This window comes from Sceloporus occidentalis, unplaced genomic scaffold, assembly GCF_023333645.1.
Source record: "Sceloporus occidentalis isolate IW3139 unplaced genomic scaffold, rSceOcc1.0.p SCAF_135, whole genome shotgun sequence".
NCBI classification, from domain to species: Eukaryota; Metazoa; Chordata; class Lepidosauria; order Squamata; family Phrynosomatidae; genus Sceloporus; species Sceloporus occidentalis.
In genome coordinates this window covers 1,728,389-1,746,185 of record NW_028317115.1, presented here as the reverse complement: position 1 = coordinate 1,746,185, position 17,797 = coordinate 1,728,389, and the positions used below count along the sequence as shown (strand labels likewise).

Below are 17,797 nucleotides of genomic sequence, written 5' to 3'. Positions count from 1 at the left end.
ACTACGAGATAGGAAGACATTTGTCTATACTTTAAAAGAAACCAAAAGAAGTTTTGTAGATGGCACTGCAGACAAATGTAAAAAAGAATACTGGGAAAGCGTCCTGTTACACCCAGCGTTATGTATAATGTGTCTGGTGGGACGCGCATCAAGTACAAACTTCTCAATGCCAGGTAGCTGCTGGGTTAAAAATATTTTTGCAGCTACTGGGTAGTTCCGGCCACGGAGAGGATGAAGCCGTTCAAAGGGTTTAAGTTCTCTCCAGCAGCAAAAACACCCAGAACGAAACAAGAAATCGAGCATGTCATCTGCACACACTATGTGCTTACATTACATACGTGTAACCCAATCAGCATCACATACATTTCTATGTAATATAAGTGCATCTTGTGTACAGATGACTAAATACATGTTTTACTTATTGTTTTATTCTGATGGAAAATATTTAATGTGTTAGTTATGACTTCTTAGGAGTTGTTGCAAACTTCACACCAACTACGGGGTTTATCCACTAAAGTGAGTAGACAGGAGAGCTGAGCTTTCACGCCGCTGACTGCTCTGTACATTATGAAAAGCTACGCTCATTTTACTCTAAGTTTACTCATACAACTAATTATTTCTTATACACGGCCAGCTCACGCTTTCGTGCTGGAGAAACGCAATAACTGAGAGAGAAATATGAATTCACAACTCTCCACTAAGTGAATAAACCCCTAAATGCCTCACAACCTGTGCCCTGCAGCAGTATTATTGTTTCACCTGCTCATCACTTATAAACATATATAATACGCATTCCTCAACTACAAGAACCTGAAGCAAACGTTTCGCACGGAGGCCTTGCTTTGAGGTTTCACACAGCGGTTCCCAGATGTACACAGAATAAAGAAGTGGTTTTGACTGCCAGATCCGATGCCTTTTATCCATCTGGCACTTCGTCAGCGGTGTATTAACCACGTTACTGCTGGAGATTAAAATTTATGGGTACAATTATTCAGAATATTGCTAAATATTTGGAGGTCTTAAATTAAAAAAAATCCTGTGATACCCAATGTTCCATAAAAACATTTTTATATATATATTTTTATATTTCGAGTGCAGTTTGAATTTCATAGATGCTAACCTTGGGAGAAACAAATCATACAATCTTGTAAAAATCTTAAAAGGCAGATTTCAAAATAACATACCATTTGCCATATAATGTTACTACTTAGGACTCCCACCAGCACAACAGACATGATATACAATGTTCACAGCTGTGTTTATAGCTGGGATTTAAGGGCTTCTAGACTTCACCATGAGAAAGCAAACACTCCCTGACAACTAACGTACAGTCGTGTGAAAGACTGTTTTTGTGTAAAACCATAGAATTCAAATTTGTTTCTTTGCAGGTCTAAAAAGTAGGTAAATACACACATATATCACACCGTGTCATGAGTTATTCAACAAAAATAAAGCCAAAATAGAGAAGCCATGTGTGAAGTACGCCCTTACTGCTTCCATAGGAATTAAGATGTTAAGTAGCAGACAGGTGCTGCTAATCAAATGCCCTTGATTAATTGATCATCAGCAAGTGTGACCACCTTTATAAAAGCCTAAGTTTGTTGGTCTGGAGCGTTCAGGTGTGTGTGTTAACACAATACCCGGGAGGAAAGAAAAAAACAATGGTTTTAGAGAAACAATTGCTGCTGCCTATCAGTCTGGGGGGTTATAAGGCCATTTGCAAACAATTTGAAGTCCATCATTCTACAGTGAGAAAGATTATTCAAAAGCAGAAATCATTTAAGGTGGTTGCCAATATTCCCACCCCAAGGTCAGACCCTGCAATGCTCAGTTACATCTCAGACTCTACAGGCCTCAGTTAGTATGTTTGGGGAAACCAAACACAGCATTTCATCACAAACACCTCATACTGTCAAGCACGGTGGTAGAGGGGTGATGATTTGGTCTTGTTTTGAAGTCACGGGACTTGGGAACCTTGCAATCATTGAGTCGACCATAAACTCCTCTGTATACCAAAGTATTCTAGAGTCAAATGTAAGGCCATCTGTCTGACAGTTAAAGCTTGGCCGAAATTGGGTCATGCAACAGGGCAATGATTCCTAGCACACCAGCAAATCTACAACAGAATGGCTGAAACAGAAAAGAATCAAAGCGTTGCAATGGCCCAGTCAAATCCAGAACTCAACCCGATTGAAACGCTGTGGAGGGACCTTAAGAGAGCTGTGCATAAACAAATGCTCGGAAACCTCAACGAACTGAAGCAACATTGTAAAGAACAGTGAGCTAAAATTCCTCCACATGAGAGACTGATAAAGACAAACAGAAAATGATTACTTTAAGTTATTGCTGCTAACGGTGGTTCTACAAGCAATTGAATCATAAGATGTATTTAATTTTTCACACATGACTTCTCCATTTTGGCTTTATTTTTGTTGAAAAACTCATGACAGTGTCATATGTCATGTGTTGTTCATCTGAGGTTGTACTCTTTAGACACACTAAGGAACAGAGGGTGTACTTTCTTTTTCACATGACTGTATCCAGAAATGCCATGTACTTGGTGTGGTAAACAAAAGTACCCAAAATATTTACAAAATAAAATAGTGCCATTCCTTCTGCTTTAAGCGAAAAAGCTACAAATGTATACCATTTATCGTTAACAGACCACTACCATAAATCTAAGTTTTATCTGAGGCAGACCTTGTATGCACACATACACACACTTAAGTTGTTTTCCTAATGCACACTAAAGGTAATCATTACTACCCAACATACACCAATTCCATATAGAGTGCAACCTCTGTAGATCACTTCCGTGGCAACATTTAGATGAAAGTCAACATCAGAAATGGGCCACTGCGTGTTCTCTCTCCATAATGATCATTATTCATGGCCAGCTGACACAAAGGCAGACATCACTCTATACTCACTCACGCTGCCACTCCAATGGCAGATCAGGTGCTGCAGTGTACGCCCATTAACTGCATATGCGCAACTTCATGCTGCGTGAGCATAGAAAATGTGTGACCTGTCACAGCCAGCCGCCGGAATTAAAGTGCCGTTGCCGCCCCACCATCCTCAGTTGGGCTTCCATCAACCCCCTGTAGTCAGGCTTTCACCACTGGCTGCAATCAGGATGCATGGTACAGCTGGATGATTGCCCCTCTCCTCCTCTGATGACATCGCTTGTAATTTTCGCCTACCATTATCTCCTCTGAGCCATGTTGGTTTTCCTGGACTACAGCTACCAACACGCATTAAGTGCAGTTCTACAGATGTCGGCATGCCACTGCAATTTGCTGTGAAACAATTCAACAAGACTCAGCAAGGAAGCAATAACTCCAATTGTCAGGCTGTTGGCAACTACATGACATCACATTGTAAACGCTCATTTTAAAGGAAAGAAAAAAGTGCATTGGTTTTATAGAACAAACAGAAATGTTCATTCATATATTTACCATACTGGACAAAGGAACAGCCAGCACTTTGCTAGCAGCAAACAGCCATAATACACTGCCGCTGACCTGACTGGCATAAAACCTAATATAAAAAGGGTGTTTTCTGGAATTTGTGAATCATGTATACATAGTTTAGAATTATTTGATAATGACTTCCTATTAAGAGACATAATTAATAAGCTGGTGACACTTAAACTCTATGTTTGATGATGAAACATGAACGACCAACATACCGTATTTGCTCGATTATAAGACGACCCCCCAAAATCTGAATATTAATTTATGAAAAAAAGAAAAAGCCTGAATATAAGACGACCTTATAGGAAAAAAGTTTTACTAGTAAATGTTAATTCATGTAAACTATGTGAACAATTGTTTGTTAATAAAAGCTATGATTGAGAAAAATATTTTGTTTTTATTTCCTTTTTTTTTTTTTTCAATCTGCCCCCTGGCTTGCCACTCTGCCCCAGAAATGCCTTATACCCCCTATATGCCACTGTGCCCCATGATATGCCTTTTGACCCCCTATGTGCCACTCTGCCTCCAGAATTGCCTTATACCCCTATATGCCACTCTGGCATTTAGGGGGTTAAAAGGCAAATGAGCGGAAGTTGCCTATGCGAATCGCGTAGAGCTCTACACGCTGCCCGGACTAAGTGCCGGGGGCTCTGAAGCACCGGTAAGTTGGGGGGGTGAGACGGGAGGATCCAGGTCCCCTGCATCTGAGTCCCCGGTGCTTAGTCTGGGCAGCGCGTAGAGCTCTACACGCTGCCCGGACTAAGCACCGGGGACTCAGAAGCGCCGGTAAGTTGGGGGAGGGGGGGTGGCAGGAGGATCCAGGTCCCCTGCATTGCTGCGGGGGATCTGGATCTTAGTCTATTTGAGGTCTGATTATAAGACGACCCCGATTATAAGACGAGGGGTATTTTTCAGAACATTTGCTCTGGAAAAAACCTCGTCTTATAATCAAGCAAATACGGTAATTTATCCCTATACTGGAATATGATCAGCAACACGTTAGCTGTTTTTCCTCTTGGAGGAGTTGCATTACGCGTAAAGCATTTGCATTATTAAATATCTCCACCTGCTTAATGCACCTCCTGCTTTCCAGCGTGCATGCGTAGAATAAAGAAATGGTATATATATTTTTTTATTATTTCTTACAGGTAATTTAGCATACATTATTCCATAAGGGTCTGTATGGGACACAAGAGTATGCATTAAAAGCACAGTCATATAGAGGATATTTTTCCATCCTCCAGCGAGCTACTCTGATAGGTTAGCAGTGGCGCTATATATCTACAGATATATCTATAGATCTAATCTCAAAGTAGTGAAGCATTATTTTAGACCGCGAGGGCTGGCTTCTCTACTTTGAGATTATTGTTACTTTGCTATCAGCCAAGCACCGGGCACCATGTCTTTTGAACCAGGAATCTAGTATTTGTCACCTTATTTATGTTTAGGTAGGAGTGCAGGGCTATTTGTTATTTTTTGTATCTATAGATATATATAGAAAGAGAGAGAGAGAGAGAGCAGGAAGGAAGTTTTGGATAGGTTGCAAAAGTAACATTAATCTTTAGATCGGATTGTGAATTTGTTAAAGCAGAGACTTTTTGCTTCAGAAGCCCACACTATTTGTGATGAAGAATAAGATGACTCCATAAAATGACATATATATATATATATATATATATATATATATATATATATATATATATATATATATATATATATATACACACATACACACACACAACCAATCAGTGGAGATGAAACGGTTCCAAGTTATGCAGTTAGAAGGGGAATACATTTGGAAAGCAGAATTGCTTTCTGTAAAGGTCAGCCTTGAAAAGTGTTTATCTTCTGTTAGCGGGCTGATGTGGATCATAAACACTTATGTGTTATTAATTATCATCCGTTTTGCCTCCACTCAACAAGCCGTACTGTAAAGAGCTGCATTTTATCTTCCTGGTTAAAATGATTATAATCTCATGAAGGATTAAAAAATAATATTATGCATAAACGTGTTCTGGGGAGTGAAGGTGGGGATTGGGGTGAACTTAAGGTTGACCTTCATATTTCTTTGGTTACATACACCTCAAAAACCATCGCCGTGAGTTATGAAAAGCTTCCACAGATGTTCTCCACAGAAAGCCTGAATACGCATTATGTTGGCGTTATTAGGGCATTCATTATCCTCTGTTAGCGTTTCAGAAAACTTGCAAATAAATGATCATCGTACCTACAGACACTATAACCCTCAAACACATACTTATACACGTATTGCGATTCAGGAATGGCCAATGAACATATACGCTCCTTTAGAGACGGACTTTAATGGCTGACAAGAAGCTCTGAGGCCCAACTAGTGTCCCCCGCTTCTCCGGCTGTAACATTACTCGGAGTAATCACTTAGCGGTATAAGTAACACGCATGAAAGTGCACAATAAGCAACATGGTAACAGTTCCCTCTTCCACAGATGTGAGGTTTAAAAATGCCAGCTCTATATTCTTCAGTTTCACTTCTTGTTTTCAAGGATTTTTTATTTTTTTTTAACTCTCCCCTTTTAGCACACTGCGTGTACATGGAGACATATGTCGAAATCAAACTCATTCAAAAAATGCATTAAACATAACAAAATGGACAAACAGTACAGTCCGGGCGCAAAGTTCCTTCCGGGGTCGGAGCAGGAGAGGCCAGCGGTACCAAAAACATAAAAAGGAAGGTGTAAGATGCTGCGCTCCTCATTAACCCTGCGGTGGGTTTGTATAGTTTATTACACAATTAAAGAAACACATTTCACGCCAAATATAACTTTAGAAAGTTGTACAGTTTCATAGGAAAAAGTTTACTGACAAATTACATTTTCTAATCCAGGGCTTGACAAATCTGTTGTGAATCTAGGCGCCAGCTAAAAAAGTTAGGAGCCAGGATTTTTTTTTTTTAAACTAACAGTTGGTCAGGAGAGATCTGATCATCATCAGCCCACTTACTAAACTCACAGCATTTAACCTGGAAGCACCCTGGACTTTCAGGTCAGTGCTGTTTTTTGTTGGTATTTTCTTATTATTTTTTAATAATGTTTAAATGTTAACCCCTGCAATGCCACGAATGTGTTATACACAATTGTGGAATTGAAGTGGTTAACGCTGCACTGTCGCTCTCATGGAGCGATCAGGCAGCAGGGGGGTGTTGTGTCAGGTCCCCACACACGTGTGGAGACAGAAGAACCCTCTCCCCCTGTCCCTGAAGCTGCCTCTGGTCTATAGACCAGCCATTGCAGGGGGGAAGTCTCAGATGACTGCTGTAGGCTTCCATGATTACAGGAATCATCAAAGGGCTTGTGGGGGCTCATTTTGGCTGTTGCTGGTCTGCCTGGGCTTCCAGGCAGACCACCAGCAGCAGAGCCCCTTACAAAATGGGAATTAACCCCTAAATGCCGCTATCGTGGCATTGAAGGGTTTAACGCTGCACTGTCGCTCTCATGGAGCGATCAGGCAGCAGGGGGATGTTGTGTCAGGTCCCCACACTTGTGTGGGGATCCAATCAACACACAACCCCCTTTCCTGAAGCTGCCTATGGCAGCTGAAAACGCTATTGCAGGTTTTCCTGCAATCGCGGTTTCAGCCTACAGGATCACTCTGTGGGAGTGATCTCGGACTCGGGGGCAGGCTCTGAGTGGCTGTGCTGTCTGCCCAGACTCCTGGGCAGACAGCAGCAGCAGCGCCCCCATGTGGTGAAGCGGGGGCATTTTTTTGTGGATGTAAGAGGCTGACAAACTCCTAGGCGCCAGGACAAAATTCTGTCGCCATGGCGACCTGGGATTTGTCGAGCCCTGTTCTAATCTTATTTTTTTTAACTCAAAATGTATACCTTTTCCTGACACAGTTTTATAATTCTCTCTCTGCTACAATATTTTCAGTAATGCTCCTAAGGTGATCACGTGGTCCCTTTACATAAAACATTCACAAAGATTCCCATTTCTTTGAAGCTGGTTTGGAGGCACCAAGATGAAGACACATAGTAGAGGTAAAACAAGCACTCTGGCTGATCCGAGAACATCTTTAATTCAATAAGATATGAATTGCCCAAATGCTACACTACAATCTGGAGAAAGAACCCAAGAGGCCCTAAAAGCTTAAATAATTTCACCTGGCTCAATAAAAAAAAAAAAAAGTTATCAACTTCATGCTACTGTGTACTACTTATTCATACAGATAGACTAGGAATACATCTCTTTGAAAAAAAAGGGACACGCCTAGGCGTTTCTTTTAATGTAGGTAGCCCCCTCCTTGTGAGAGCATGGGGGGGGTTATGCAGAAACCCCTATCCTCCAGCAATTTTCCATGCAGAAACACTTCTCCTGACACATGACATACCCCAGCACTGGCTCGGTGAGTGTCAGAGGGGTCTAATGAGAATTAGAATATGTTGGCACTTCAGCAACAATGATTTATATTCTACCCACTTCGCTTAAAGGGAACTTCTTGAAAACATTTGATCAAAATCAAACAATGAAAAACAGATGCATCCAATAAATTATATCAGGTATACAAACAATGACTTGGCACAGATACCCAACTTTAATATTTATCTATATTAATTTAACGCCAGACAGCATGGAGCACAGATGTAAAGAGCAGATTCTGCCCTCTGTCGTCTTGAAATTAAGCTAGGGTGAATCCATTCGGTGAGAGCCATAGCGGTACACAGTCTCAGATGGCTTCAATTATGTGTCCCTTACAATAAGTTCTAAAATAGACGTTGCTGTATTGGATAGTAAATGCGTTTAATGTCCAAATTTCCTTCTTCAAGGTCAAAACATAAGGGAGGTCTTCCTCTTGTCATTGATTTCACTCCAGCCGTAATCCTTCCACCTTCTCCATCCATGCCTCCCTCTCAAGTCTCCCCAAGCCTCCGGGGATGCATGTTCCTTCAGCACTGCTTCCTGGAGTACTTGACGCACGCACATACAAACACGGTGCTGTGCCGGTAAGCTGACACAAGCACACATCAAGGCTTCAGGATGCAGTGTGCAGGAACTTGCCATCCTGTGCTGATCGATCTTACCCCCTGCACAGACACGACCTCGGACCTCCAACCTCATCAACGGCTTCAGACGCAGCCCAGAAATGTCCAGATCCTGTCTGTGCCTATTCACTGTGTACAGTTGACCATAATGTCCCTAGGAATTAGCAGACCACATGTGATCTATAATAAAAGCAGCAAGTCTTTGAAATATACACCTAACAAAATACATACATGTAAGGGACGCTGATAAAGTCAGCAAGTTTATATCCACTTGGCACCCTAAATACACGGGGCCGCATAGAAGTAATTGTTTGACTGTGCAAATGTGTGACAAATTCTCTTAAATTAACTAATTTAGAGGTCCTTAAAGTCTATAGATTGGAATCTATGTGTCTTCTTATTGAGAACACACCTTTGAATCCAAAACTTACATTACTTTTATTTTGTTTGGAATGCCAACAGATTCTGTAGCACTAGTGAAAAGAAAATCGAGATTATTACTGGCAATATACCTTGTGAGTTTATGATCTATTGTCTATTCTAATCTGCAATTTATTTATCACCTCATTAGCGCCTGCCTGATGTAACCATTCAAACAGAATCATTAACGTTTGCTATAGACTGGTTGCCAGGAAAGTCTGCTAACAGTCTTATCAGGCATTATATTATGCACGATTTTCCCACGCTGTCACGATTCATCCCTTGCTGCTTCGGCATGGAACATGGATCTCATTCTTTGCAGGATCTCCTAAACTGGTCTGGAGCGAGATTAGTGTTCTCACCGAGGCTGCCACAGCGTGGGAAACCTCGGCTGTTTTTCCACAAAGGTGCTGTCTTTACCTAATATGCTAAAGGCCAATTAAATAAACGAAGACAGGGGACATTTAACTCTTCATGTAAAACAGCAGGTAGTGCGAAAGCAACCATTGCCTCTACAACCACTGATTAACTACAGTTCCAGTGGTCATCGAGATGGATAACCCCATAGTATTTTATAGTGACTCTCACAGAATATATACATATATACACACACACACATCTTTTCGTGTAATAATGCCCCCACCAATGATGGTTTTACTTTACTACCCAACTCTCACTGAGAGTCCCTTTGCCAGTTCTGGCCATTCAATCAATGGGAGTGGTGTCTGTGCATGCACGACCCAGTGCTGGAGCTGCCTGGCAAATAAATCGTGGCTTTGTACTGGTGAGAAGTAGTCAACACAACCTCAGAAGGGGGTGAGAAGTTATGATCTGGCCACTTTAACTAATGGTAAGATTAGAAACACCAGTTTCTATGGGATGCCCAAATCTGTATCAAACCCCATCCATAATTTCTAAGGGATGCTTTATTTTAGCCCAGGGGTTACAGATACGACAGAGGTCCTTGCCGCTATAAAAACAACTGTGTTGGGCTAAGCAGTGCTGTCCTTTTAGTAGCGTGTTAGCACATCAAAATAATAGCCTGGTTTTCCGTCAGAGTTTTGGTCATTCAAACACTTAAGCTAAATAGTTTAAAAAGTATAAGAATGTAATAAAACAGCTTTGAGTATTACAGCATAAACACATAAAGCCCTTCTTAAATCATGACCGATTGCCTGTGTACAATCCCACCCGCCACACAGAGTATATAAAACAAAAAAAACACATCAGAAAGCCTTGTGGGAACGCAGCAAGTGGCCAGAGCAGAGCAATGCGATTGATCATCTCATATCTAGAACTGGTGATAAGGGCATTCCCTCATCAAAGGATGGTTGTCAATAGGCGGTCTTTTTAAAGACGGAGAATGGACAATTACCAAAAAGCAAAGAGCCAACACCAGTCCCCAAACTTTTTTTTTTTTTGATATGTAGATATCTGTAGCAGTGACTACAATTTTAGCCCATCTTTATTTTTATTTTTTTACATAAATGAAGCTTGATCTTTCTCGACTTGTGCGACCTTTGATCCAGCTGTGCAGTTGGCACCAGCTTAGTTTGAGGAACTTAGAGGCTGGTTTGGTTCAAGTTTATGATGTAGAAAGCAGACTCCAGAAAGCTGCTTAAACGTATCAGAGATTTATGTGATTTCAGCAGAGAAGAAACATGAAGTAAATCATCACAGCCAAGAAATTGCGAAAGCCTTTAGCAGCACAATGCAGAGAATTCTGAAAGAAGATCTAAGCAATGGCACACGGGGTAGAGTACCAAACAATAACCTCTAAAGAGCCAGAAACTGCTTACAAAAAAAAGGCAGAGAGGCGACACATCCAGGAAAGGGCTACATTACGCCTTGCATGCGATAAATGTTTTTTTTGTTGCATTAATCTGCCACGGGTCTCAGAGGAATCTCCAGCACTTTTAAAGTTAAATGTGCCGACCCAAGATCCAAAACTGTCCTTCCATCCAGAAAGCACTGCGTACACACTAAATAGACAACTACTGTATCAGAGATGCCACCGAGACACTATTCAACTAAGCGACCAGTAACCAGCAGTGGCTTACTAAAGAACACAGGATGGCTTACAAACAATACTCAGAGGGCAACAGTTTAAAGAGTCATTAGAGTTAAGCAATGGCTGGACAAACTCCGGGTGCCAGGCCACCATGGTGCCCAGAAAGCCCTCCCTGGCACCCTGAGGTCCCCAGTGGCTGGTCTCCACAAGGTGATAGGTGGAGTAATTTATGTGAGTGTGTGTACACTAGTGTCAGTCAGTGTGTGTGTGTGTAAATGTATAGTGCCAGATACAGTGTGTGTGTCTATTGTGTTAGATTGTTTAACTTTAATATATGTATAGTGTTAGCCAGTGTGTGGGTGTGTTTATTAGTGTAGTTACAGTATGGTATTAGCATGAATGTGTGTGCATCAGCATATAGTTTTAGAATGTGTAGATAGTGTATTGTGTTAATGTGTGTACATGAGCATAGAATGTCGGTGTGCGTTACTTTAAGGCATTTGTGAGCATAAGATAAGATGTTTGTGTCCGCTAACATATGGTAATAGCGTAAATGCATTTTAGTGAATGCCAAGGCTTAAACCCCCGGGCTTCAGAAAAAGAAACATATGATGGGGGGGGGGGGGAGCTAGCACGTATCTTTTTTTGGCTGTCTCCTAGATCCAAACCAAATTTGTCAACCCCTTAGTTAAGCATTCACCAACATCAACACATTTACTTAAAGCCTACATGGAAATTTATTAGCACGTAAACTCTCTCAGAAATAGCATGGCCATAAGAGAAGCAAACCCTAATTTGTTTTATCTTTGTTTCCAATTGAAATGCCGTGGAGTTTGCTTGTTTGTGATTCAGTTGCAATCATTCTTTTGAGGTTTTTGTTGACAGAAATTAAATAACTATCTTGTCTGTATCTATGAAATACATAAACCACACAATAGCAATATTTATAAACTGAGTAAGGCTCTAGATGTGGCCATGGGTAGCGTGAGTTTGTGTGAGGACATCTGTGCAGGCACCTTACCCTTACTGATTGAGAAGCTGCCACAGCCGCATCAAAGACAGCAAAGTGACAAAGCTATTCGAATGCGTGGCTTACTCCCGTGTACTAACAGAGAACGGTCAGTTAACGGTTAATACTCCCTTTACTGAATCCCATGAGGCTTAGCAAGGGTGGAAAAGAGCCTAAAATATAGCTTGCCTGAGAGGTAGAGTCAGTCACTCCAGGACATGGCAGAACCTTCCTAAAGCACAATCACTACCCAGGGTGGATTAAAATCAATTAAAAAAAATAATAATTTATTTAAATCGTATTTTTTATTTTCATTAAAATTTATTTTAATGCTTTTGGAGGAAAAAAATCTCAGTTTTCTAAGATATATTATAGTTCAAAGGTTATCCAGTATGAAATAGAGCTTAGCTACGTAGCATAAGGCTGTATAATTCATATTTACATGTTCGGTAAACTAATTCAATTAATCCAAGTTATCCAACCTGAGATAACATTCTCGTTGTGAACAAACAAGAGAATGAAGACGAGTGAACCGCAGAAGACGGTTTATGTTTTTCACGTGGGCCCAGCTGATGTTTAAAGTTGTTTAACCACTTCAGTTAATAAAGATTGATGTTAAGCAAATACAAGAATATGTATGCTATATAATGTTATTTTTTTAGGTAAACAATTTAAGTAGTTCTCCAAATATGAGTGATTAATTTATATCAGAACTGATTTTAGTTTAATATCGGTTTTGCTAGCTGGTTGCTAATTTTAAAGATTATAACTACGAGCAAGAATGAGTCTTTACATTTAAAAATTTAAATAGTCTTACTGGCTAGTGATTTCAATCAAGTAAAGGGGGGGGGGGGGGTTCAATACAAATAATATGGGTGCAATCATGTAAAGCAACCTCCGGAAGCGTGCGGAATATTTCTTGCAAGCCTATCCTCCCGAGCCCCCAATCATGAAGTAACTAGTCACTACACTGAGAATATGTTCAGCGGTCCAAAACTTTTTGCTGAGGAGGTCCATCAGATCAACATTCATACTTTATATAATCAGATGGCACCTACATGTGATGAGGTAACAAGGGAGTGAAAGTTTAACGATCATGTAAGTATACCCACAACACCGAAATACTTTTCTCTACTCCATGGCTGGCCAACTGGGCATACGTTTATGGGCTCAGTGGGTTTCGCATCAGTGTTGTCCATCTTTTCAATAGAGAGCTGCATATCTCAAACTTAGGCAGTAAGGAGTAATGTAATGAAGTATATAGGAGGACCTACTGATCTCCCAGACAATCTGGGATTCCTAGGAAAGTCAACCACCAACATGTAGTACACAGACTGGATAATACGTTAAGTCATTTTGATGATACGCCTCTCCTCATCTGAAAAGGTCGGGGAAGCCCTGCCCTATAACACAGACTACTCATATTGTTGGGATTAAATTATAAAGTTTGCCATCAATCTGCAATTTCAATGTCTCACATTACAATAAGACGTTACGATCTCCTTCAAATATTTTCATTTATTCTTAGCAAAACTACCTAAAGCCTCAATGATTCTTCTCAGCCCTTAAAAATAAGGACGTGAACTAAACGTTTTACTCCGCTGCTTCCTGACGGCAGAAAAGGGTATGACCGGCCCTTGATATTTTTAGTGTATTATAAACAGTAATATTTTTATCATGGAAAAAAAAATATTACTCGACTCACCCCTAATCACAGATCACACAACGTGCTGAAGCGATACGATCAATAAACCTTCTAGAAAAATACGCAAATCATAGCCTGACGCCACAAACACAGACTGTACTGAAAACAGGGACAGCTGCTCTTAAAACCGAGAAAGCCAAGTTTGTCCCAGTTCAATAATTTGGGTTTGTGAAGAATAAAAGTTACTTCACTACAAGGACCAGTGGAGATTTGCAATGCTTTTTAAAAGTAAACTCCTACGACAGGGTTTTATTACCATTAAACCGCTTTTAAATAAAAACATTTTCAAGACAGGTATAGTATTTACGAAATGCAGTCTGACGGATAAAGCTTGCTGTACCTGCGCGTGAATTCAAGCACGCCAAGTTCTTTGCATCCCACTACATGGCAAAAAGATTTGGCCAGTCCTACGGACCGGCCCGGATGGACCATCTGACCAATGAACGTGTAATGGAGGAAAGTACTTCTTTAAATAAGCAGCACTTTATTGGCTCCGCTATAAACAATGAGCCAAGGTATGTCACCAAACTATCGCGTGACTTCCTTCAATGGCAGCTTCAGCAGAAGAATAGGAAAAGCTGCTTCTTTATGGCAGAATTGTATTACTGTACACAACACTCAAAAGTAGTATTTTCATTTCCAAGTTACTATATTGTAAGGAGCTGCAAGTGACAAAAAACCCAATTCTAGTGAAACCAGGGGAACTTAACTAATCAAATGTAATTAAAAACTCTATAAAACAGCAACCTACAAAGATATCAGGCCCCCCCAAACTAAAAACGCATAATTACCAAAAGCCCCTTCTTAAATTTCATAACCTAGAGTACAAAGTCCAAAGAGAATAGAGTGAGAGGAACAAAGAATAATATTTGGATTAGCAAAGCTCTAAAGATAATGGGCTGTATTCACTAAAGGAAGAGTTTTGGGTTTAAACTGTCACGTCACTATTCATTTTGAAGGGCCAAACCTGGGAGGTTTCTCCGCCGTCCAGAGATGAGCTAGCCCTGTATAATGCATAAGGACATTAGTAAGGACAAGTAACTTTACTGAATAGAATAGATTCAGGTCTTATACAAACTAAGGACACCTTTAACAAGGAGAGGGGAGAAATCCTCCATCAAAACCCTCAGTGATAAAGCATAGTCACGGTTACACCAGTGCTTCCAAATAAAAAGAACAGTTCTGATGAGAAACAATGAGCTGGTAAGTATATGGGAATATACCCAACTGAACAGATATCTGCCTATAAGACAGTTACACAATATATAATACGGGAAAGGCAGCCGGCGGGAGCACAGACCACATACAGATGTATCCACCATTCGGCAAACAGACCACCACAACTACAGCTCGGATGCCACGAAAGCAAATCAGGTGCCAAGGAGGGCCTTCCCAGATCGCTTCATAGAAACAGACAACTGATAAGCAAGCGACCACGAAAACAGCGGCAGGCAACATTAACACATGTATTTCTCCACAGATATATATATAAATAATGAACGTTTCATACGGCAGCAACAAACATGGGGATAAATACTTGAAGGCATTTTACTTAGTATGTTCATGAAAATTAAATGTACATATTGTGCAGCCGAGAAGGAGCCAGGCAATGTACAAATCAAACACTTTCACACAAACACGATAACTTCCCGCGTCACACGCACTAACAGTAAGCGTTGTGCATGTTAGTATGCGGCATCGAGGGGTACAGTTATAAGAACAAAATAAAAAAGGTAATGTTGGCAGAAGACAAATAAATGTGATTTGGTGGAACGGTTACATATAATATCAGGAAGCATGGAAAGCAGAGAGAAGCAGCGACTGACGAGCAAGCGCAATAAACGGGCAATTGGTTATATATACCTGTTCCTGTATGGCAGGGCTCTAAAACACAACAATGAAGAGCCATGTCATACCCCTTGAATATATGTATTGTATTAGGCACTGTGTAAATTGTTGGCGCTATATAAATAAAAGAAGATAATAATAAAGTATAACATCACACATGAAAATTGAAATTATTATTATTATTATTTTTTTATTATTACAATAAATTTGTGAATAAAAAAAATGATCTATCCTAGATCGTTCTATACACGTGTGGCACAGGTGTCCAAATGGAGCCAAGGAGAGGTCAACGAGAACAAAAATATAAAGTAACACATGGCCCAGATGCATCATGGCTCCGCACTACAGGTCAACAAAGGGCAGCAAGACGCACCTTGGGGTCACAAGAGCACAAAGCAGCGCAGCACAGAGAAAAGTGTAATGAATTGGGTTAATAGACTTTAACTGTAAGTCACAGAAGCATCCAAAGAGAGCAACACCAGCCTGCACAACAAAACACCAGGGGCAAAATCAAGCAATGAAGCCCCTGGGACATACCCAAAACTGCTATACCGGTCCTTAATGAGCGTGATGCCCACCAATCAGATCTCGTACTGGGTTTGTGTGTGTAATATATATATATATATATATATATATATATATATATACACACACACACACTTATATACGCGCTCTCTCTCTCTATATATATATATATATTCTCATTCATCACACACATATGCATACATGTTTATACACACACACATCACACTGTGGGAATAGTTAACAGACTGCTGCTGTTGCAGATACATAGTCCTGTGATTAACAGGAACGGGCCGTGCGTGTAAAATACACTCGTGGGGCATTACATTTAAAGTGTGGAGTAACTAGCAAGAAACCGTCTACTGGTTGCTATAGTAATTAGGACACATTTTCCAAGCGGCTGTATATCATTCCATGGATATGGGCCACACTGCACACAAACACAGCTTGGGGTGATGCAGACACAATGAAGAGAAGCTGCGTGGGATCCCATAAACACACACACACGGGACGCCATACAAAGCTTGGGGAATCCCTCACACACGTGTACGAGGGCCAACTCTCTCTCACACACAGCCGAAGGTCTCACATAAAGCCCGGCTACTCGGGGTTAGAAAGCACAAGCAGCGCCAGGGGCCGACCTCTACCACAGGGCGGCTGCAATATTTAACCCAAGGCCTGCAACACCCTGGCCACCCGGTAGACAGGCCCTCGCCCCTCAACTCCCGGCACTCGGTCTTCTTGCTCCTCTCACAACCGCCCTGACTCCCAGACTTACCCTGTCACAACAGGCGCCATCTTCCACAAACTCTCGCCAAAACTCCAAACCTCGCGAGGACTGGCTGCTGTTTGTACCACGCCCACTAACGACATGGCACGCCTATATCGGTTCGGAAGTCACGCCCCTTCCCAGCCTCCCTAAACGTAAGAAGTGTGAGAATGGAACGGTGTGTGAATGTAGGCGTGTCCTTTACCTGCTAGCTGTGGGAGTAAAGCGAGACTTTGTATAAACGATTGTGCGTTTGTGTGAGTTCCCAGTCGGTGAGAAGGTGAGCCTGTGTACTGTGGCAGCATATGTAATATATACTTCCCATACGCATCTATATGTATGCAAATACACTACGAAACTCCATAACACACAAATAACTGTATGCAAGCACAGTTACATAGAATTCACCCCCACTCATTACTTCCGTGTATTCGGCCGTATTGCTTGTAACTTAAGCACATTTCAAGAGTTTATTTTTCCCCTAATGCATCATTATTAGAAGTCTAGCAATCATAGGGGGGAAAAGTCGCCGGCACTCCAAGGGTTAAGCGTGGGGGAGGCTGGAATCCGTATCCAATCCCAGACGCCGGCAAGGAGCGGCGGAGTCACAACCTTGTATTCTCAGACACAACAGGCGTGGGAACTTTAGCAAGTCTCGCGAGGGATGCCTATTAATTGTAAGTAAATGATGAAGTGTCGCGAGACTGGCCTCAGACAATAAGAGTTGTCCTGAAGGAGGGGAGAGAGAGAAAGAAATCTGTGGATTTGTTGCGTAAAAGCAGCTTCTGTTGGCGGGTTTACAGCTTTGTAAATATACAAACAATCGAGAGTTTATGGAGTAGGTGCACAGTAACTGACCCTCAGTAAGAGCAGTTTCCTGCATGCTCGTCTGTCTGCGCCATTCACGTTTTTTACGTGCACCCAAATGTCACTCTAGAGAATCTGAAACTACAATGTCAGATTTGGAGTTCGTATACTTAATAAATACAAACCAGGGCAGGAATTTTAATATCCAATACC

General features: G+C 41.2%; 1 protein-coding gene across 1 annotated transcript in view; it reads right to left on the bottom strand.

Moving 5' to 3' along the window:
- Positions 1-16,845, bottom strand: part of LOC149281337 (suppressor of hairless protein homolog) — a 46,091-nt gene extending 29,246 nt beyond the window's left edge. Inside the window, exon 1 of the mRNA XM_089499415.1 lies at positions 16,787-16,845. Within this exon, the coding sequence (XP_089355541.1) occupies positions 16,787-16,806 (20 nt within the window). The 5' untranslated portion in view covers positions 16,807-16,845. The remainder of the gene's footprint in view (positions 1-16,786) is intronic.
- Between the last annotated feature and the right edge of the window lie 952 nt (positions 16,846-17,797).